The sequence below is a fragment of the Corythoichthys intestinalis genome, chromosome 12, assembly GCF_030265065.1.
Source record: "Corythoichthys intestinalis isolate RoL2023-P3 chromosome 12, ASM3026506v1, whole genome shotgun sequence".
Taxonomy (NCBI): Eukaryota; Metazoa; Chordata; class Actinopteri; order Syngnathiformes; family Syngnathidae; genus Corythoichthys; species Corythoichthys intestinalis.
In genome coordinates this window covers 43,463,643-43,486,893 of record NC_080406.1, presented here as the reverse complement: position 1 = coordinate 43,486,893, position 23,251 = coordinate 43,463,643, and the positions used below count along the sequence as shown (strand labels likewise).

General features: G+C 39.6%; 3 protein-coding genes across 4 annotated transcripts in view; 1 reads left to right on the top strand and 2 right to left on the bottom strand.

Annotated features, from left to right (window-relative positions):
• Nucleotides 1-3,922, bottom strand: part of LOC130926671 (motile sperm domain-containing protein 2-like) — a 50,688-nt gene extending 46,766 nt beyond the window's left edge. The window contains exons 1-5 of the mRNA XM_057851720.1: nucleotides 3,539-3,922; nucleotides 3,384-3,441; nucleotides 2,598-2,753; nucleotides 1,870-1,956; nucleotides 759-913 (exon numbers count right to left, since the gene is read on the bottom strand). Coding sequence (XP_057707703.1) covers nucleotides 759-913; nucleotides 1,870-1,956; nucleotides 2,598-2,753; nucleotides 3,384-3,441; nucleotides 3,539-3,571 — 489 coding nt within the window. The 5' untranslated portion in view covers nucleotides 3,572-3,922. The remainder of the gene's footprint in view (nucleotides 1-758; nucleotides 914-1,869; nucleotides 1,957-2,597; nucleotides 2,754-3,383; nucleotides 3,442-3,538) is intronic.
• Nucleotides 3,923-3,941: 19 nt separating this feature from the next.
• LOC130926670 (Fanconi anemia group B protein-like) lies at nucleotides 3,942-18,368 on the top strand. The gene is made up of 8 exons (XM_057851719.1): nucleotides 3,942-4,959; nucleotides 5,077-5,232; nucleotides 7,020-7,106; nucleotides 7,212-7,340; nucleotides 8,190-8,362; nucleotides 10,342-10,733; nucleotides 14,071-14,311; nucleotides 16,469-18,368. The coding sequence occupies exons 1-8, from the start codon at nucleotides 4,084-4,086 to the stop codon at nucleotides 16,863-16,865; spliced, it is 2,451 nt and encodes an 816-aa protein (XP_057707702.1). The 5' UTR covers nucleotides 3,942-4,083; the 3' UTR covers nucleotides 16,866-18,368.
• LOC130926672 (glycine receptor subunit alpha-2) overlaps nucleotides 13,245-23,251 on the bottom strand; it is a 63,560-nt gene continuing 53,553 nt past the window's right edge. Inside the window, exons 8-9 of one of the 2 annotated variants that reach the window (XR_009066267.1) lie at nucleotides 14,067-14,369; nucleotides 13,245-13,273 (exon numbers count right to left, since the gene is read on the bottom strand). Coding sequence is in view for 1 of the 2 variants with exons in the window: in XM_057851726.1 (XP_057707709.1) it covers nucleotides 14,286-14,369 (84 nt within the window). In the remaining variant the exon portion in view is untranslated. Of the gene's footprint in view, nucleotides 13,274-13,459; nucleotides 14,370-23,251 lie in introns of those variants that run through there. The other variant, XM_057851726.1, reaches the window with a different exon arrangement.

The window sequence follows — 23,251 nt, the reverse complement described above, 5'->3', positions numbered from 1 at the left end:
CGGTGTAGAGTACATTTTACAATCTGATCCAAAATATAATACGATCCGGGTTAATCCAATTGGCTAAGGTGTTTATATGAGACATATTTAATCATACAGGGCTTTAAATCGGATCATAAATAAGATTTTTGAACTCATGTATACACATGCTACCATTGTCAATGGCATACAATGAGTTAGCAATATCTAAAAAAGACAATATTCACTACTATCTTTAAATTTTAAGATTGTGGGCTACATGACCCAAAATGTGATTCTTACGTCCACATGAGGTTAAGTTTCTTTTTTTAATTATCCAAAATAGTCACTTGCCTTATAAAGGGTTAATAAATTGAAAAATCTCAGATTTTTATTTTTCAGATTTAAACGTGAATTTAAGACAGTGTGTTCGGGAAGTGGCTGCCCGCCACAGGCAGACATTTTATCAATGTATTATTTTGATTAGTAATATTTTAGCAATAGATTGAGTCTATCCCCTTTTTTCGTGACGTCATTAATACCCATTATGATTATCAAATGCGCTTGTGGTCGTCTTATCAGTATGTATAAGCGTAGGTATAATTAATGTCACAAAACGGCTGCGTTCATAAATTGTGTCATTTTTTGTGTTTGCCCATTATTTTCTCCATTATCCGAGGTCTCAGAAATTTGTAATTTGCAGATTTCAAACTTGTAGCAACAGTCTTTCACATACAAGTCATCTGTACTAGGTGTTGTCTGTCTGTTTAAACAAAACATATTCGACAAATCAAACTTACAATATTGGCAAGGCCAGACTCTGACATGTCAAACACTACTGTCAAAGGCATCCCAGGTTCTTTCTTGACATTGCGTTCCAGCCAGAAAGCCACATATTTCTTCTTGTCAAAGATTGTTTTTGCATCCTTCACATGCAGCTTAACCTTAAACCAGACTGGGGAGTAAAAAGAAAAGTCACCACATTATTCTCAGAGGATTTACATGTAGGCATGTGCCGATAACCGGTTTCAAGGTATACCGTGGTATGAAAACTGTTTCAAAATCACAAAAAAATTCTGTCATTCCACCCGAAAGGTATTAGCTATTTTTAATGCACCATAAATGCAGGGAGAAATCCCTCGCTTGCAGCTGCAAGGCTCAACCCTCCCCCAATGGTTGTTGCTCAGTGTCAGTAAGTCAGCTGTGCTACACGATGGCTGGAGGAGGTGGAACTCCTGAACTTTTTCCTCCATCAAAGAAAATCGCTGGAATGGGAATACTTTGGCTACAGAAAAGTTAGACTGCTGCGGCTTAGAAAAGGACGGCCAACCGACATGTAAAACATGTTCACGGAGGGTGGCTGCCGAAGAGGGAATACCTCCAATATGATTACTAAAGGTTAGTAAACACTGTTGTGAACGTTTCCCACCAGCTACGAGAGTTAACTCTAGCGTGTTTAGTGTGTCTAGCGGTGGTAAAACATGTCTTTTTTCTCTCTCTGGCAACTGTGTTGAGAAAGAGTGTGTGTGTGTATAATGTAAACATGATACGAGTCATACACAGATGCTTTTTTATGGAAAATAATTCAATTATTTTTGTTCTGATGATAATAATGTTAAGCTGTGGCTATGGGTTAACCTCAAGAACTGCATATATTTTAATTTTATTTAGATTTTATTTAATTTTAACTCAATATTATAATTATGTTCCAATTTATTAGTATGTTTTGAAAAGTAAAAATACTGTTCAATTGATTTTTTTTTTTAAACACTATAATTGCAACACCGTGATACCGTGAGCAATCATACAGTCAGAATCTCACACCGGCACATGCCTATTTACATGTAATATGATCACTTTTTGTTGCCCCAGTGAAAGTGTGAAAGAAAATGGGTCAAGTGTCACACATACAGAGCTTATTGCCCTCTTTGTCGTAGCCATGGAGGAAGACTGCCCCGGTTTCAAACATCCACCTGGGAATGGAGCTCTCAGAGAGATCTGAAGGGGGAAAAACAAGTTGGTTAGACAACTGCTCCACAAATGTGAATTGTGTTAGGAAAGCAACATATTTTAAGGGGTGGGTAACCTCAAGCTACAGAGAAAGTAAGTGAAACTCGTCGGACAAGCTGTCGTCGTTCTGATCACAAAGAACTAGCGTTGGATTTCATGAGAAAATAACACTCGTTTTTACAGACGACAAAAGGAGGAATAAAATCCAACCTTGGTGCCAATGATCGCTAATCACATTCCCTTAACATAACTGTCTGACAAATTGCATTTTCTCCATAAAACAGTTCCTTGCAGCAATCGAACCTCTATGGATATCTGAAAAGCGGGTATTGTTTTCATAAGCGGCCTATTCATCATGTTAAGAGCACAATGGGACTCTTGTGTGTATTGGCTCATCCCCGAGAAGCAGTGAGAGAGCTGCTCTGACAACCACTGAGCGAGGCACAGTCACAATTCCATTGATTTGCAAAGCTGAACTTGGACCACTTGTTGAGGTCAGCTGCGCTCTGACGATTAAAGCAAAAAACCACTGTGACATTTACGGTGTTGTTAACCCCTAATCATGTTTGTGCTATGTCATTGTCAACAGTTCTCAGTGAGGCCATTGCAGATACAGAAAGACATCTCACCGTTGACACCATATTCTTTCCTCCACTGGAAACTCTCATCGATCATTTTCAAGGCGTCGTCCACCACGTAGAGTCGCCACATCAGGTAGCCCTCCACCATGGAGTTGTCCTTCAGCAGTTTATCTACGTCTCTTTGGTCATATTTGTCGGATGAATCTGACATTTAAACCAACAATTTTTTAACTGGCAGAAAATGCACAAATTACGAAAGTAAATTGCACTGAATTATATACATACAGTTCATAGTTTTACTCATTGGCTGACATTGATGGCGCTAGACGTCCAATCCAATTTGACTGGGGGAGTCTTGCAGCGTGCCAGTCCTCCTAGTCTAAATGGATTGGACGTTTAATGCCATCAATGGCAGCCAATGAGTTAACCTGTGTGTCCACTTTTACTGACATGAGATTTACTCTAATGTGAAATGTGTGCCATAGGTCGATTAAGGTTGGGAAACAGTGCATTGGAGAAGCACAGCAATGTGGCCATACCAGTTATTGCGAAGTGCTCCCCAATAATCACACTGAATGTATTTTGAGAATGAGTTAAATTAATTTATTATGTTTATATGTCTTAAGAATTAAATTAAGTAGTATAAATTTGGATGAAAACAGGATTCTTTGCCACCGTTAGCTCATCTCATTGAAGCTTATTCGGACCTTTATCAATAAAAGGAATGATTATACCACCAATAAATATATATGTCATGGTTACCTAGGAAGGTTTCCTGTTCAGATATTTTACAATAGCTTTGAATGTGTGTCACAACCCAAACCAGTTACTTACCTATGAGGAACTCATTTTTGAACCTCTCTCTCGTCTGTTCAATTTTCTCTTGAATGCCCTGCGCCATGAGAGTTTAATGAAGTTTATAAACACACGTTTCAAAGCTAAACATCACAAGAAGTACACGGCATCCTAACAATTCAAAGTTCAAATACCTGCTCCCCTTGGTGTTGTTCGAGATCAGCCATGTTCAACTGACACCGGCGCGTTTCCTTCCCTACTGATAGTTCCTCGTTAGCTCGCTCGCTAAGTAGCTAGCCGCACTTTGGGTGAATCACTGTAAAGTGAGAAACTGACGCCCCTTCGAAGCCATTTTGGCTCAGTTCATTGGCCACTCCTCTTCGTTTTGTTGTTTTATGACGAGGAAAGGAAGGAAGGTGTGTGCAGTCGTGTTCGAGATGTCGCGCAAATGTATTAAAAATACACAAAAAGCGTGAAATCGATGCGTCGAGCACTAAGCGCTATGTCATGGAGGCTAAACCAGTTAGCGTAAGCTCTTGAACGCACCGCTGTTTACAAAAATAAACTCCCACAATGCACTTCACCAGGCGGTAAACTTCCGGGTTGGCGCGCGCTTTCGAGTGAGACGATTTCGATTCAAAATAAGTCAGTCAAATGCAATGAAAAATGTCAAAACGCGAAGGACATTATAAATGTAATAATTACATTAAAAACATAGCTGTTGTCGTTTAAGTGCATAATGACGAGCGTCACGTCAACTTCGAACCAACTTTCGTTCTGTGGCAAGATCATCACATTTAATCACGTCGTAAGGGAAAACAAGGCCAGCGAGGTAACGTTCTGTGACTTTTCTTTCCAGCCGGAGCATGAGGTGTTTATGAAAGCATCACAAGGATCTGCTGTCATCCTCCACAAAAGTGCCGCCCGCGTGGACGCTTTTATCAAATCAAAAAGCGTCGTTTGTGTTCAAAGTAGGACCTCTACACCGTGTGTGCTTGTCTCGAAAAAGAACAAGAAGTCAGATTTTTTTCTATATAAAACTTTCATTCTGAGCGACTCAAACCAGCTGAAGCCCAGCATTGAGTTCTCACTCCCTCACCGCTTGAGTGGGGATGTTTGTATCCTTCAGGGTCCAACTGTGCTGTGGACACATGGTGATGCTGTGTTTCATGCGTCAAGTAGGTCAGGTGAGGTCAAACAAGTACCTCTCCAGTTATCCCACTGTCTTATTGGTGAGCTCCCGCTAGTTAAGAGACAAGTGTTCATACTGGGACAGCAACAGGGCTCAAGTAAACAAACAGTGGCCTACTTGCTTGGGAGCGGTCGCACTGTGGACGGTTCTCAGATTTTACCTCATCCATACATTGGCATCACACAGTGCATCAATGTTCTGTCTGCGTGCATAGCAGGCGACGTTCTGCGGTGCACTGTGGTTGCAGCCACTGCCAATCGGCAACTTGTTTACTTGGAGAATGGCGTGGTGGAACACACGTGCACACTCCCATATGAAAGTCCTGAAGCTATACAAGTGGTCGACACAGGAAGAAATGGAGTCATCTTTGTCGTAGCTTTCGCCCATGGCAACGCCTGTGCTGTGTGGAAGGATACATTTCAAGTATGTGATACATGATTGTTTTTGCCTGGGCACTGTCATAAACACAGTGGTTCAGGATTGAACCCACAACACTTATTTTCCAGTATTAACACAGTTTGTCTAATTTTTATTTTACAGATCGCCACCCAGTGGTCAAAAGTGAGTTCTGTTCACGTGGATGACTATCTCCGATGCGGCACAGAACAGATATTGTTGGTTTTTCACGATGACCGTGTATCGGGGCAGTTGCTGGATCATTTCCTCATCACGGACCTTTGCGGAATCTCCTATTCTGTAAGGAAAACCTTTACGTCATTGACCTTCAGAGGCGGGTAGAGTAGTCAAAAATTTTACTCGAGTAGTGTTACTTCCATAAAATATTACAGAATTAAAAATAACAGTCATACAAAAAAATACCCGAGGACAGGTAGAAAGGTATTTAGTGAAATAATACTCAAGTAATGAGTAACATTGTGAGTAGGGGTGTAACAAAATATCGAAATGGTGATATATCGTGATACTTTGTATCCCAAAAGGTTATCGATATGCACCTGCCAAGAATCGAGAAATTGTTTTAAGAAGGTGTCAATGTTAAAAAAAAAAAAAAAAAGGAACCATCAAGTTGCTATCAAAATCTTCAACTATAATAGTGTCTCGGTTAACTCTATGGCTGCCATTGATGGCCCTCGACGGCCAATCTATTTAGACTGGGAGGGTCGCACGAACGTTCATTCATTTGAAACCAGAGAATTCACAGTCACTCTTTCTGATTTTCAGGCCATTTACAAGTCAATTTCTGTTCATTTTAGGGCATTTACACGTCGCTTCCTGTTGCGTTTGAGTCACTGCCTATTCATTTGGGAGATTCCTAGGCCACTTCCTGTTCCGTAACGCAAAATCAACAGGAAGTGACTCATAAAATGCCCCGAAATCAACACAAAGTGACTCAAAATCAATAAAGTAAGAATCTGAAATGCCCCAAAATTACCTCGTTGCCTAGCATTGGCTGCCACTGATTGCCATAGACGTTCAATCCGTTTGAAGTGGGAGGGATTGCAGCGAGAGAACGAAATTCATTCCAATTCACAACAGAAGCTTGTTTTTCTGTTTATTAGTCGTTTTGTAGAGCATCTTAGGTTGATTTCCTGACCAATGTATCAATAATCATTGTATCGCCATATCGTGAGATCATCGTTATCGTAAGCTCTGTATCGCAAATGAGTAAAATTGTGAGTAACTGCTTAAGATCTTAGATTTTTTTTCTCAGCACAAAGTTATCTATTTGAACTTTTACTATTATACTGTACTATAACCTATTTCATAATCACATTAATCCAAAGAAGAAGAAAAAACAACAACAACAACATTCCGCCAAGAGAAAAACAAATCTACAGAAATTAAGCATCATTTGTCCAAATAGCAATAGTGCCCTCTAGTGGAGAAAACATTTCCTATTATGAAACTAAAGGGATCATATCGCCGGTTTTCCGTGGTCAATCGGTGCCAAATAAAAACGGCGAGAGAAATTAAAAACCGCGTTTTCGAGTCATGTTCAGGGCTATGTCAAATACTTAGATTTTTTTGCGGTGCTTTAAAGACGCCACATGATTGAACAGGCTGGCATGATGGAACGGCAAGCTTTATTGCAAGCAAGATTGGTATAATGGAGTCATGTGATTATTGTTGCGACGTCTCCTTAGTGAAATTGGTAGAGTCACTGTTAGCGTCTCTAGCAAAAAAAAAAAAAATTTAATATCTGGAATAAACAACAAAAATGTAACGACTAGTGCAGCTCAATGTAGCGGCGTTAGAGTAGCGTTTCTTCCTCACAAATATACCAAGTAAAATAAAAAATTATGGCTTAGTAAAACTACTTAGAAGTACAATTTTCTGAAAAAGTGACTCAAGGAAATGTAACGCGTTACTACCAACCTCTGTTGACCTTCCATTACATTGAAAATTGATTGTTCACTGACAACTGTAAATAAGGATCATGTGATCAAAATCCTTTAGAATTTTTGAAACCAAACCTGAAAAAAGGCCTAAAACTTCTGATTAGTGTCAAAATGTTTCAACTTTAGCGTGGCGAGCATTGCAGTGCAGCTGCAAAAATGTCCCCTCCACCAGAGAACCACCTCACAATGAAAGCTTTGGAGTCCAGACTGCAGGTGATCCATAAAAACACTGAAGTTGCATCACTACAATCACGTTTTCCCAAAACAGAACTATGTTTTTTAACTTCCTCTGTCATGCGACTGTCATCTGTCTCTCAGAGTGGACTCAGCGCGCTGCAGGAGCTCCAAGGGGAAGTGAAAGTGAAGGACAAAGTTTTGCGGCAGTCATTGCAAGTGCTTATTGGCGTGGTTCAACATCGAAAACCTAATATCACAACGCCTGAGCAGGTATGTCACACGTGGATACGAGATTTCGATTTTTTGTTGTTGTTGTACACAACTATAAAGAAAAATCTTTATGTCCCTCACCCTCTTTGTGCTGTCGGCCCGCTAATACGGAGAAATAATGACAACACAACAAAGGAAAACTCATGGAATAATGTATTGAAGAACTTGTTGGCAAATTTCCATCTCTCTTTTTTCAGTTTGACTGTTTTCCTGCTGTCATTATTTTTACGTGATACAAAAATATATTTTGAAAATCATGTGCGTGTGCAATATGGGGAGAAAAGTTGGTCTCCCTTTTGTATATACTGTGTATCTCTTGGAGGTGAGACATGCACCGCACCAATTGATAAAAATAACACTCAAATCCGTTTTTAAAAAAATCCTCCGCAGTAAAAAAAATCACTCGAGAGATTCAAGTCCCACTCTCCTCCTTCCCAAATCATTAGATTAGCTCCGAAACTTGTTTCTCATATTGATAAATTGACACTGATGGAAAAAGATGCAGTCAAAGCCCAAAATATAAAAACAAAACTGCAGAAAATTGTGCTTTTGTGCAATAAATAAAACGCAAAGATTCCCATCTGTGTACCGTTACTCATTGGCTGCCATTACCAAAGACAGATGTCCAATTGATGTGAATTTGCTCTCCCAGTTCAAATGGATTAGACGTTTACTGGTGACAAAACTAATTTAAATTCACAGAAGGATGAAAAGAGCCACATGATTGGTCGTCTATCAGCATCAATGGCACTGAAAGAGTTAATAGTGGTGGGGGGTTTTTTTGGACATCAAAACTCATGTCAGGGCTGTCGCACACTTGTCATCTGTCGTTATCATCTTTCTGTCCAGGAAGGACTCGTCGCTCTTTGGGAGAGTGATGACGAGTCAAAGGAAGAGGCCACCGATGACGAGACCAGAGTCATGCCAACGGTGCTCTGCGGACCTCACATTGACAAGTTTTGGCATCGCGTCTCGGACGGACGAATGGTCGTGGGAGTGATACTCGCTGCCGACAGCTCAGTGTAATTTCATTTCATTTCACTGTCCAATGCTGACAGAAAGTTGTTAATTAGTAAAGCCTCGTGGTAGAGAAGCCCAGCAGTGGCCCACTATGCATGTGGGGGAAAAAATATAAACATTTAAACTTGACAGAATGTTTAAATTATGACTGTTACAGTGAAGAAAATCAGCATTTGAACACCCTGCTATTTTGCAATTTCTCCCTCTTAAAAATCATGGAAGGGGGGTCTGAAATTTTCATCGTATGCGCATGTCCTTTGTGGGAGAGATAATTTAAAAAAAAAAAAAAAAATCCAGAAATACCAATGCATGATTTTTTTAATGATTTATTTGTGAGATACAGCTGCAAATAAGTATGTGAACACCTGTCTATCAGAATTCTGACCCTGAAAGACCTTTTAGTCCGCTTATTGAAAGTCCACCTCCTCTCCATGTGTTCCATGTATCCTGGATCGGATACTCCTGTTTGAGGTCGTTAGCTGCATAAGGACACCTGTCCACCCCGTACGATCAGTAAGACTCAAACTTGTAAAATGGCCAAGACCAAGGCCACTTTTCAAAGACACCAGAGAAAAAATTGTACACCTCCACAAGGCCAGAAAGGGCTAAGGAGCAACTGCCTTAGCTGCTCATTGAAAAACGTCCACTGTTGGAGCAATCATTAGAAAATGGAGGACGCTAAACATGACGGTCAATCTCAATCTGAGTGGAGCCCCATGTAAGATATCACCTCATGGGTTCTCAATGATTCTAAGAAAGGTGAGGAATCAGCCCAGAACTATACAACAGGAGTTGAAACCTTTGTAGGGAGCTCAAACTCAGTGTTTCTCACTGACAGCCTAGAAACCTGACTGATTTAGAGAAGATACTGTATGTGTGGTGAAGTGGGCCAAGATCCTCCTGCAGTGTGTGCAAACCTGGTGAAAAACTATAGCAAACGTTTGGCCTCTGGAATTGCAAACAAAGGCTACTGTACCAAATATTAAGATTTGTTTTCTCAGGTGTTCAAATATTTATTTGCAGTTGTATCACACAAATAAATAGTTAAAAAATCATACATTGTGATTTCTGGATTTTTCTTTTTTAGATTATCTCTCTCACAGTGGGCGTGCATCTACCATGAAAATTTCAGACCCCTCCATTATTCTTAAGTGGGAGAACTTGCAAAATAGCAGGGTGTTCAAGTACTTATTTTCTTCACTGAATGTAATGTTAAGTGATTTACTAACAATATTTAAACATAGTCATATATAAAGGCAGTCTTGAAAGGAATGCAATGACAGAGAGCTGGGACAGGTTTGTTCACATATTGAACATAAGACATCACCTTTGCACCTTCAACCCTATTACTAGGTTTTGTTCAACTGCAAATGCAGTTGAAATCTGTATGCTTTTTATACTAGCTCGCCAGGCGTAGACAGCACCGGGGAAAACCCTGAATTCGTATGTGTATTTTGCTGTATTAGGTCCTATTGATAGTTGTTGCCCCAATTTTTAATCAAAACAACTGAGGCAGCGTAATAAGAATTGCAAAAAATAATTTCCACTAGTCAAAATGGATTTAACGCCTATTGCCGTCATTGGCAGCCAATGAGTTAATGTTAGCGTCAGTAGCTCAAGTTTTGAAATAGATTCGTCTGTTTACAACTCGGATTTAGTAGATGAAGTGTAATTTGTACTTGTTGATTGCCTCAGCCTCATGTGAATTTGGGCCAAATTCAGGTAGTTGTCATGGCAACACCTTTTTTTCCTCCCTCTAAAATAACCTGACATTCTCTTTTTGTGGGAGCAATCAGATATCTCCCACCACCTGTTCCGGCACATGTGGCGAAAAACTATTGCCTCAGGAGTGGTTGCAATTTCTAATCTACTCTCACCATCTGGAATATTGTTAATCACCTACTTGTATGTCTATGAACACATCTGTGCTACTGTCCTCATGATGTCAGCGGTCCTTACTGATGTGCTATTTTGGTTCCAGACCAGCAATGGGTTCGAGCTTATCCATGGTGACACAGGCAAGCCACGGCTCGGCGCCCGCAGTCATCCGGTCCCAAAGCCGTGTGTCGTGGCTCCCCCCACTCGGCGCCTCCGCCTTCCTGGAGCCGGCAGCCAAAAGAAGCAAGAGGCACCACGCGGGCGGCCTGAATGATCTCAACACGGCCAGACTCGCCGTGACTGCCGTGACCGAGCTGGCGCCTCTGTTGAACTCTGCCTGCGTCAAGTGCAATGTCATGCTCCATTACACCCCGAGACAGGACAATACAGCACTCGCCCGTCCACAGCCGATGGTCCTCCATTGTGGTCAAGTTAGTGTGGACGTTCACGCTGACTTCAACACCCAACTGTTGAGCAGCCCGGAGCTCAAAACAGGTGAATAGCAATAAGATTAAATTTCCAAAACGTGCCTTAAAACTAAGGAAACAGGTCAACAATCTCACCACTGTTAAAACTGCTTTAATGTTAGGGGTGTGACAAAATATCGAAATGGTGATATATCGTGATACTTTGTTTCTCAAAAGGTTATCGATATACTCCTGCCAAGAATCGAGATATCGTTTTAAAAAAAAGTGTCAATGTGTAAAAAGAAATTTTTAAAAAGGAACCAACAAGTTGCTACCAAAATCTTCATCATAAGTGTCTCCGTTAACTCTAAGGCTGCATTGATGGTGCTCGACGCCCCATTCCATTTAGACTGGGAACGTTCGTTCATTCGAAACCAGAGCATTCACAGTCATTCGCTCCGATTTTCAGGGCATTTACAGGTCACTTGCTATTCATTTTAGGTAATTTACGGGTCATTTCCTGTTGAGTTTGAGTCACTGCCTATTCATTTGGGTATTTTATGGGTCACTTCCAGTGCTGTAACCCAAAATAAACAGGAATTAACCCATAAAATACCCGAAATTCAACAGGAAGTAACTGAAAATCAACAGGTAAATGACCTTAAATGGCCCAAAATTACCTAATTGCCTGGCGTTGGCTGCCACTGACGGCCATAGACGTTCAAGCCGTTTGAAGTGGGAGGGATGGCAGCGAATGAACGAATGTTCATTCGCTGCCACCCTCCCAGTTCAAATGGATTGGACGTCTACTAGTGATAAACTCATTCCAATTCACAGCAGAAGCTTGTTTTTCTGTTTATTCGTTGTTTGTAGAATATCCTGGAATGATTTCCTGACTAATGTATCGATAATCATTGTATCGCCTTATCGTCAGATCATCGTTATCGTGAGCTTTGTCTCGAAAATCGTATCGTATCGTGAGGTACCAACAGGTTACCACTGCTATTTAATGTTTTTTCATAAATTACCTTATTTGCTACTATTGACAGTGATAGACATCTAAAGCCTCCCAGTTCAAATGGATTGGACGTCTGCTCGTGATATAACCATTTAAATTCACAGTAGAAGAATGGCTGGACATCTATCATTACTAAAAGAGCAGATAGTCGTATGTATTTTATACATTTGTTGTTTCATTTATATTTTTCGTGTTTGTTTTGGATAAGAAAAAAGAATAAAAAATGATATGCTCTTTTATATACTTTTTAAATTATTAAAAAGAAAATTAAGAATGTGAAAAAAATAGCTATCCTCTTATTTATTATAAATTTTCTCATTCTGTAGTGCTCAAAAGCAGATAATTATTTTTGTTCTTATACTGTAGTCATTTCTGGACCAGAATTTGCTACCAAAGCTATGAACCCTGCAATTTATAGTCTCATGCGGCTTATTTGTGTATTTTTACAGGCTAATGTATTTTGGTGTAATTACTATCTTATAATACCTCGTAGACACCTGTGGTTTGTATTAGAACAAATGCAGTTTTCTTTTAATACTGTATTTAGTGGGTGTGTCTGATAGTTCGAAAATTGCAATACTGTTATCAAAATGGATATTTGCACACATCTGCTTTTGCTTTGGAAAACAACATACAGTTTAGGCCTAAACGATATTGAGAAGAAAAAAAATCATTGATACTTTAGGGGGGTGCGATATATCGCGATATTATAGTGTGATTTTAAAATTAGACATTTTCACCAGATAACTTGAGTAGCTCTGTTTGGGATAGGCCTGAAGGATATTAGGGGGGAAAAAAATAACATTGCGATATATATATTGCCAAGGCTCCATACTTTTTGCATTGGTTGGCCCTTTTTTCTTAAGGTGCACCAGCACAAAATGTAGGCACACCCACATTTTTCATTGCATCACCTTAAAAGCCATACTTTTAATCACTCTCCATAATATTCATTTAATTCATTCATCTTCTGAACTGCTTATCCTCACGAGGCTTGTGGGGGTGCTGGAGCTTATAACAGCTAACTCCAGGCAGATGGCAGGGTACACCCTGAACAGGTTGCCAGCCAGTTGCACGACACATATAGACACACAACCGTTCACGCACACCCACTCAAACCTACAGACAATTTGGATTTGGGGTGTTCAATCTGCGTACCATGCACGGTTTTTTGGGATGTAGCAGGAACTGGGAGAAAACATGCAAGCATGGGAAGAAAATGCAAGCTCTTTGGAAGTCTGGAGCCAAATTGCACCCCTGATCCCAGAACTGTGGGGTGGAGGAGCTAACCACTGTCCCAGCATGCTACCTTCATAATGCGAATTATTTTTAAACAAGAATAATGTAGAAAAATTATTGTCTTTATTAAAGGCTTCATTGAGTGAGTCCACTCAATTCACTCACGTTTTGATGCTCACGCTGCTGAGAACAGCCTCTCACTTACACAATGAATGAGTTGGCACAGTCCATTTCAGACGGGGTTGCAAGTCTAATGATGATTAACCCCAAAATCCCACTATTTCCGTGCGGCTGCTGCGCTCAGCTCCGATGCGGAACGCCTGTGATGCCCACTGCATATGTCTCTCATGCGGTCCGTACACCCGCAGACTCTAGATGCAGAAAATGGAGGAGACCACGTGATCAGATCAACACAAAGTTTATTATTGTGACAGTATTTTCAGAAAAAAAACGCGCATGTATGGGCCAAAAATGCACAAAGGCCAATAGTACAGTTTGCACACGACATCCCGCGGATGCACCCCCCCACCCCCCCACCCCCACAAATCAACGCACGCACACACATGCACTAACATAGTCCAGCACTTGCAAGTATCAGCTTCAAAATCAGCTTCAGTTAATTAGCACAGAAGTCTAGCTCACTTTTTACTGTTAATTTTTCTCTGCACCCAATCGTGATGTCAGTAACCATATAATCCAACACATAGAACAGATATGTCATCTTGAAAGGCAATTTAAAATAATAATTATTATTATTACTATTATTTAAAATAATAAAATAGAGAACAACATGCTGAATAAGTGTTTGATAATGTTACATGATGCATGAACAACGAAATGCAACCGTTGCCGGTATGTAAACGTAACATAGCTATTAAGAGTTATTCAGATAACTATAGCATAAACAACATGCTAACAAGTTGACCAAACCATCAGTGTCACTCCAAAATACTAAATAAAACAAAAACAAATAAATAATAAATAAATAAATAAAACAAAACACGTGAAATGATATAATAATGTGTTAATAATTTCACACATAAGTCGCTCCAGAGTATTAGTCGCACCCCCAGCCATACTATGAAAAATACGACTTATAGTCCGAAAAATACGGTAATTCTATACATGCATGTTTTCATCTTATATTTTTTCATTTCTCGGTACCGAGATATGGCTCTGGAGGACTTGCTGTCTCTGTTGTCGGTGCTGGATCACTGGACTTTCCACATAGATTCCCCCGATCACAGTTTGGGTGATATTGACGGCTGGCTGCAGAGGAGAGTGGGATCTAAGAGGGTACAAGTAAGCCCTCAGCATCAACTATTCACTTCTCAAGGACTCTCATCCCTCTCACTGTTGCGCTGGCGTCACATCAGCCCGTTCCTAGGGGAACTGGCGGTCCACTCCAGGTGAGAAAGATGCATTTATGGTGGCAAAAACAGAACACTCAGACAAACAAGGAGTGCACTGCACAAGAGAACAGGAGTGTCAAAATGAAATAAAAGTGGAGAGAAAAAAAATCAGTGTTGATATCAATATATAAAAATGAGACCTATAAATTTGAAATAAGTTTAAACAGTATGCATAGCAATACTCATAGGAATATGGTCTTTCTTTTGCAAAAAATGGGTATCGGAAAGAGCTGCAGAATGAATGAACACATTTGCTGCCATTGACGGCGAAAGACAGCCATTCCATTTGAATTGGGAATGTTCATTCATTCGCTGCCACACCTCCCAGTTCAAATGGATTGGACATCTATCAACGTCAATGGCAGCACAGTGTCAGTGATCCCTCATTTTTAACGGTTACCGGGGACCAGAACCTGCCGCGATAAGTGAAAAACCGCAAAGTAGTGCACCCAAACCCCAATGTATTTATTCAGATTCAGCATTAGAAAGAGATACATGTAAGACATGTTTTTTCACTTTTTTTTCTGAAAGGATAATTTTTAAAAATTCATATATATACAGTATATATAATTTGTAATAAATGGTTTTTAAGCACTATAAATGTAATAATTATGATAACTTTTAAACATGTTACTTGTCCCACCGAATTATTTTAAAACAAGAATAGCGTAGTGTACTGTAGTAGAAAAGTGCTTGGCTGTATTAATTGCTTCTGTTCCCTCCTTTGGCTGTGACTCTTTGAGTGACGTGGAAATTACAAACTGCTCAGGATCAATTTTGAACATGTGGCGTTTATTGCCGAGAACACAACACGTCCGGCTGCCTCGAACGTCGCCACACACTCACATTCATTCCAGCGCGCGCTTTCTTATCCCCCCGCCCGTGCAATACGCACACAGAGCCTGTCTGTTCCAAGACAGCACTTCATTGAGTGAGTCTACTCAAATCTCTCTTAGACACAATGAGTTGCCACAGCAACTGTTTAACAAGTTAAATGGTGATTGATGCTTGCGGCGCTTTTGAACCCTGTGACTCTGGCCAAGTCAGACACAAACATCTGTCAACATCATTAACTTTAATAAGCAACTCCAGTGCACGTGCACTGCCTGCCTGGGGAACAAAGAGCAGGGAGAGGGAGGGAGTGAGAGTGAGACTAAGCGATCGGCTCGGGACAGCTCATTTGTATTTTTTGTTTTGTTTTGGTATTTTTAATTGAAAAAAAGTCTGCGAAGGACTGAGGGCGTGAAGTTTGAAGCGCGAAGTAGCGAGGGATCACTGTAAATAAGTTCATCATTATGTATGTCTTTACAATCCCTACTAGCATTTTACAGGTGCTCGGTTCTATTCATACGAATTGATTTTAATTAGGGCTGCTGCTATCGATTATTTAAGTAATCAATTAATCTATCAATTAGTTAGTTTAAATAATCAAGTAGTTGGATTGGGAACATTTAATGTGTTGCAGAATAAATTTTAGGAGATTAAAAACAAAGGCTTGCTATGATTGCACTTTCAAAAGAGCATTAAATGCAAATACAAAATAAAATTCCCAAGTGTTTTTTCAAACTACGTAGAATTGCACTTTCATTCCTCAAGAGCAATAATTAAAATAACTGAGCTTAGCCACAAATGGTATAAAAAAAATTAATGAGTACAACAAAAGAACAGTTGGCTAACTTAGATAGCAAAAGTCTGCTATCTTAAATGCTATAAAATGCAAACTTAAATTTTTTTTTTTTTTTTTTTTTAAATGCTCTTAACAAATCGTTCAAACACATTCCCATTCCCCAAACTGCTAAATATACCTCTAAGCTAAATTACAAATGCATGAACAATCATATTAGCTAAAAAAAAAAAAAAACCTTACAACCTTATGTTGGTCTTGGCAGGGAGCGGCTGGATCCAGCCATGTTAGATGAGTAATGTCATATTCACTGTTGCCTCTAGAGGACAGTATATCCATCCAAATCAATAAAGCTAAATGCAAACACTTTCAAAACAAACCATTACAACGCCACTCTAATTAAACGAATCCTTGAAGCAGCAAAATTAGTTTGAAGTTTTTTTTTCAAATTAATTTACTCCAGTTAATCGATTAATTTTGAAGCACTAATTCTAAGCGTTAAAATCGAAATTTTGTTTGCTTTTTCACAGCCACTTACAAATGCTCAAGCTTTTGGACACCCTGCTAGATTATCTTCCATCTTCCTGCTCCATCCAGCCCATCCGTGCAATAAGAGAGAGGTCATCCGACATACTCGCTTTAGCTTTGGAGAAAGAAGTGGCATCACTACGAGAGTTTGTGTCACCGCTACCGCGTGACGAACAGAAGAGCAACAAAAGGGTAATGGGACCTGAGGATAACCATGACCCGGGCACGCCCGAGGGGCTTCAGAGTTGTAGACTAGCCTGGCAACAGGACGTGGAAAGGAGTCTGCAGAATTTAAACCCACAGTTGGACGTGAGCAGGTACCGCAAGTTTATCCAAAAGCTGTCTGACGCCCAGCTCGATGGGGATTTAGCCGCTCTCGTGGAGACTCAGATGAAATAATGCTATTTTTGCTGACATTATACATTGAAAGAAAATAACATTCGGCCTTCAAGAGCAAACTGATGCTGACTCGGATACATTCTTTTGTCGCATCCTGTCTCCGCACGAGCGTATTTCCACTTGATCACCTCCGAGGTGCCATCTTTTCAATCTGCTGCGCTCTGTTCGTCTTAATCCTCCAGACTATGTGTCCTCAAACCATTTGTTGGCGCTCTCTAGTTTCACCCCGAAGTGAGACATGTCAGGGGAGGTGATAGGATGGCACAAAGAAAAGCTTTTACTGCTTCTTTCACCTCACGGTTCACCCGTCTTCCTGCGACACGATACAGTTTCACATGTGATGCTGCTGGGAAAATGCCACACAAGTGCACAAGATGTCTTTTAGATTGTTTTTGACCAGCTTTGTATCATAAATTGTTCAGAGGGATGTCTATACAGTATGTGCTCATTTCACAATACCATAATTTTCAGACTATAAGCTGCTCCTTTTTTTCCTTTATTTTGAATCCTGCAGCATATTGTCAGTACGGCTTTTTTTTTTTATTTATTTGGGTTAATAAGTAACACTTCTTTATTTGACAGCGGCGTCATTAGACTGTCATAGTTGTGACATGACACTATCATGGGCATTACTGAATGCTTATGACAGATGTCATTAGGTGTCATCCGGCAAATTATGTAACTACTCGAATCTTTTACATCCATTCAAAAGTGAGTTAATTTGCCGGATAACACTAAATGACATCTGTTATAAACATTCATTCATGCTCATGACAGTGCCATGTAATAATTATAATTTTCCAATGACAGTCTTATGGCGTGACTGTCAAATAAATTGTTAACAACTGGGACAGTAACTGAAGACATAATTAGCACATAATATGAATTTTTGATTGTTATTTACATCTGTGGCGCTGCAATGCTTGCTAGGAGGCATGTTGGACAACAACAGTGTTGTCAGCAGGTGGCAGCAGAGTTTGACTATCTCCCCAAAGGGAGCAGTGATGGCCAAATGAAGCTTCTTAAGGCAATGAAGCTTTGCAGCCAATTGGTTCAAAGCTTCATTGTGGTTCATTTGGTCTTATGACAGTCGTATGATGCCGCTGTCAAATAAAGTGTTACCGGTTAATATCATTTGGTGTAAATATCCCATAATACAGTGAGGACAGCTGCGACCTATCTATGAACAAATGTTGTTTTCGTGTCACATTTGGTGGGTGGCTATTTTGATAGTCAAAAAAAAGTTTTTGTTGAAATAAAAATGACTAAATTATTATTTTTTCTTTCTTTTTTTAGCCTGTCAGCACAGTTTTCTTTCATTTCCCTTTTTTGTTAAAAAAATGGAGGGTAGCAGTAAATATTCTTTATTCTTATTTTTTATCATTTTTGTTTTTCTATATTAAAAAAGAAGAATAACTGTAAGTATTCATTTATATACTGTAAATGTATGTAAAGTATATTCATATGTTTTTTTATCTTTACACTTGTTCAGAAAAAATAGGTGGGAATCGGTCAACATTCTTTTTTTTCCATTTTGGGATTTTATAGAAAAAAATTGAATAAACAGTATATTTGTTTTATTTTTAAAATCTCATTAAAAAAGAAATATTCTCTTATTTGTCATCCATGAAAGTTTTATATAAATACTTTTCAGGCCACACAAAATCATGCGGTGGCCAGGATCTGGCACCTGGGTCGCCAGTTTGACACACCCCTGGTTTAAAACATTGACTAGCATTAAGAAAGGGTATGAAGCATTTTGGACTTGCAACATTTTGTTTAAAGAACAAAAATAGCACATACAGCAAACAAAATACAGGGAAAATCTCTGTTTAAACCAAAATAATAGAAACTACATTGCAAGCCACAACTAAACTAAATTTCTAAACTGCTTTAAACAGTATAACAAGTTTCACGATCAAGCAAATACAGTACGTGCAATGGAGCAAATACTGAAGATTAATACTAGGTCAACGCTTGGCCTCTTGTACTTCAACTGATGCGCTAATAATAGCACGGCAATAAGTTGTAACTCTAAAACTTGGTGTGAGGTCACCAGCGATCAATAATGGGCACCCATGGAGCAACCAAATGGGAGCTCATTGATTGATCGATCGTGTACGCTACATGAATCTTGTCAATATCATTCATTATCCCCAATGATTTTTTTTCTTGCCCACTCGTAAAAAGAAAAAAAAAAACATGAACACCACCTCCAAATAAATTCCTGGCAACCTGCTGTTCAGTAAATAAACCCTCGTGACCAATCTATACAACTGGCTATCTTAACATTAACCTCTTGATACCTGAATTTACATTTAACTCTTTGGCTGCCATGCATTGATGGCGATAGATTTTCACATCATTTTGATTGGGAGGGTTGTCAACGATCGGATGACCAGTCAAATTGGATTGGACTTCTATCACCGTCAATGGTGGTGAATGAGTGAACAAATAGATATCAAAAAGCATTGAGGGAATACATAGTTCCATAGAAAACTTAATAATTAGAAAATAACAATTTGGAAAAATACTTTTAAAAAATCAGAATCATAAAAGAAAAACTAATATTGTCAAAATAATTAAAAATAAAAATGTTGTCGTTTAAACAAATAGATCTGTTAATATCCTTTTTTAATGGGCACGCTAGCAAGCCCCATTAACTAGCGTTAGCTTAGCCATTCCGGAGCCCCGAAACTAACACTTAACTAACAAATTGCTCGGAATTTGTCAAAACTCCACCAACTAGTTAAACTCTCGCTAACTCGAAGATTAAGCCAAATGTAAAAAATTCTTAACATTTATAATAGGGCTGTCAAAATTATCGCGTTAACGGGCGGTAATTAATTTTCTAAATTAATCACGTTAAAATATTTGACGCAATTAATGCACATGCCCCGCTCAAACAGATTAAAATGTACAGTACAGTGTAATGTCCGCTTGTTACTTGTTTTTTGGTGTTTGGCGCCCTCTGCTGGTGCTTAGGTCCAACTGATTTTATGGGTTGGTACCATGAGTGAGCATGGTGTAATTATTGACATCAACAATGGCGAGCTATTAGTTTATTTTTTGATTGAAAATTTTACACATTTTAATAAAACGAAAACATTAAGAGGGGTTTTAATATAAAATTTCTATAACTTGTACTATCATTTATCTCTTAAGAACTACAAGTCTTTCTATCCATGGATCGCTTTAATAGAATGTTAATAATGTTAATACCATCTTGTTGATTTAATGTCATAATAAACAAATACAGTACTTATGTACCGTATGTTGAATGTATATATCCGTCTTGTGTCTTATCTTTCCATTCCAACAATAATTTACAGAAAAATATGGCATATTTTATAGATAGTTTGAATTGTGATTAATTACGATTAAATAATTTTTAAGCTGTAATTAACTTGATTAAAAATTTTAATCGTTTGACAGCCCTAATTTATAACAACGTTACGTTTTCAGTGACGCCAGTGGATAAAAGCGGTATTGTTTTGTCTAACGGAAGACCGCATTTCCCATGAAGGCCTGCGCAGGTGTCATAAAGTCCTGATCTTCCAACCGCCTGCAGTCTGACTACTACATTTGTGTTTCCAATGGCTGTGCGAAGGATGAAGACTCTCCTCGAAGTTGCTTAATGACTGTGAAAGTGATACACATTAGACCCCGAGGACTGTGACTGAATTGTCATTCAACTACTTTAAGTCGATGTTCAATCACATAATGCTTAATCTTCGAGTTAGCGGGGGATTAATTAATCGGTGGAGTTGATTTCAACAAATTCTATGGAGTTTATTAGTTATTTGTTAGTTTCAGGACTCCGGAGTGGCTAAGCTAGCGCGAGTCAATGGTGCCTGCTTAGCATACTAATAAAAAACAACATATGCACGCATGAGAACCATTGATGACCCATACAATCAATGGTTTTGACTATGTTTTCAGTATAAAGTTATTAAAACTTACCATTGCATGTCAATAATAATAATATGAACAGCCACATTTGTAATCCAGCAGCTCTGCAGGGAATGGGCTGTCTAGGCAAGTAGGGCGGAGTGATATCACGTTTTTTTTTTCACCGCTGAGTTTTTTTTTTTTTTTTTTTGCTTCTGGGAATGAAAGGGACTCCCCAGGAGACTGAGCACGAGTGGCCGAAGCACTCCTCTCTATTGTGGTCGCATAACGCATCTAAAAAAATGGTCCTGCAAAATGAAATTAATTTCGGCAGTTTGGTGTGCCATTTTTTGGGGGCGGGTATTTCGAACAATGAGGTGCATTTTGAAGTTATTTCTCTATGTTAGATCTGTTAAAATCATTTTTTTTATTGGCATACTAAGCAGGCATCACTGACCCGCGCTAGCTTGGCCAGTCCGGAGCCCTGAAACTAATGAATAACTGACAAACTGCACGGAATTTGTTGAAATCAACTCCAACGACTAATTAAACCCCGCTAACTTGAAGATTAAGCCTGATATCAGAAATTCTGAACTTCCGCTATAAAATAAAGACTTAGCCGTTTAAATGTTGTCTATAAAAGTCGTAAAGCAATAAAACAACAAAATGAAATGAATAAGGCTCCTATAAAGTATTTCATAATGGATCAAAATTATTTTTCGAACAGATCATGTGACTAGCACTTTAGAGACGGTCCTTTGCTTTGCTTAGCCAAAACTACACCTGAGGAGGCAAGAATAATAGTTTCTCTAGACCTAAGCTTTCAAAAGCTTAAAACAACAACTGAGCGTGAACCGAGGATTGAAGACGAACAGTGTCAACAAGTATATATACACAAAACCATAAATATATATACAGTATGTATTAGTAATTTTATTTCTGACACTGTGTTTCAGGGTCATCAACATGTTTTGCCCCCCTACCACAAAAGTCAAACTCCGCCTATGCCTGAAGGTTTAGTGGGAAAAGGCTTCACTAACAAGATATGTAATCCTCTGATGCAATGTTGTGCGGGTGACTTGTGCAATCGTGCCATACCTCCTGCTCCCAGTCTCCTCATCCTCATAATGTTGTTTTGCTTTTTAAAAGTGTTTGTTTGAGCTACAAATGTGTCAAGTAGGCATGTGGCGGTATGAGATTCTGACGGTATGATATGGATTTGTATTTTTCAAAGTATATTAGCAAATTGGAACATAGGTATAATGTTATCCTCAACATTATTACCATCAGAGCAAAAATAATTGAATTATATTCTATAAAAAGCACGTGTGTATGACTTGTACCATGTTAACATTATACACAAGACACTTTCTCAACACAGACAGTTCCCTGAAGGAAAAAAAAACACCTCATTTAACTGCTAGATACTAAACACGCTGGAGTTAACTAATAGCTGGTGGGAAACGTTCTAGACTGTGTTTACTTACCTTTAAATTTGTATAAATGCGAAATCATATTGGAGGCACAGTATTGCCTCCTCAGCAGCCACCCTCCTTAAACATGTTTTACATGTCGGTTGGCCCTCCTCCTCTAAGCCGCGGCCACCTGTAACTTTTCTGTTGCTGAAGTATACCCATAGCAGCGATTTCGTTTTATTTGATTGGGGGAAAAGTTCAGGAGTTTCACCGCCTCCAGCCATCGTGTAGCAAAGCTGACTCACTGACACTGAGCAACAACCGGTGGGGGAGGGTTGAGCCTTGCAGCTACAAGCAAAGGGTTTCTCCCTGCATTTTTGGAACATAAAAAATAACTAATACCGTAGGGATGGTATGAAGTAAAATTTTTGCTATTTTGAAAACTTGACGTTTTCATATCACGGTATACCTTGAGAACGGCAATCAGCACATGTCTAGTGTCCATCCATCCATCTTTCATCTACCGCTTGGTCCGCGGTCGGGTCGCGGAGGCAGCAACTTTAGCAGGGAAGCCCAGACTTTCCTCTCCCCAGCCACTTCAACTAGCTCCTCCGGAGGGATCCCAATGCATTCCCAGGCCAGCCAAGAGACATAGTCTCTCCAGCGTGTCCTGGGTCGTCCCCGGGGCCTCCCGCCAGTAGGACATGCCCGGAACACCTCTCCAGGGAGGCGTCCAGGAAGTATCTGTACCAGATTCCTGAGCCACCTCAACTGGCTCCTCTCAACACGGAGGAGTAGCGGCTCGACACCGAGTCCCTCCCGGATGACCGAGCTTCTCACCCTATCCCTAAGGGAGAGCCCAGACACCCTGGGTAGGAAACTCATTTCAGCCGCTTGCATCCGGAATCTTGTCCTTTCGGTCACGACCCACAGCTCGTGACCATGTCTCGTGTCAAGCAAGCATTATTTAGGAACTTATGAGTTACAGTTGGATCTATCGCTCTAATGTAGGGAAGTCAAACTCGTTTTAGTTTACGCATCACATCCATCCGAATTTCACATCAAGCGGGCCGGACAAGC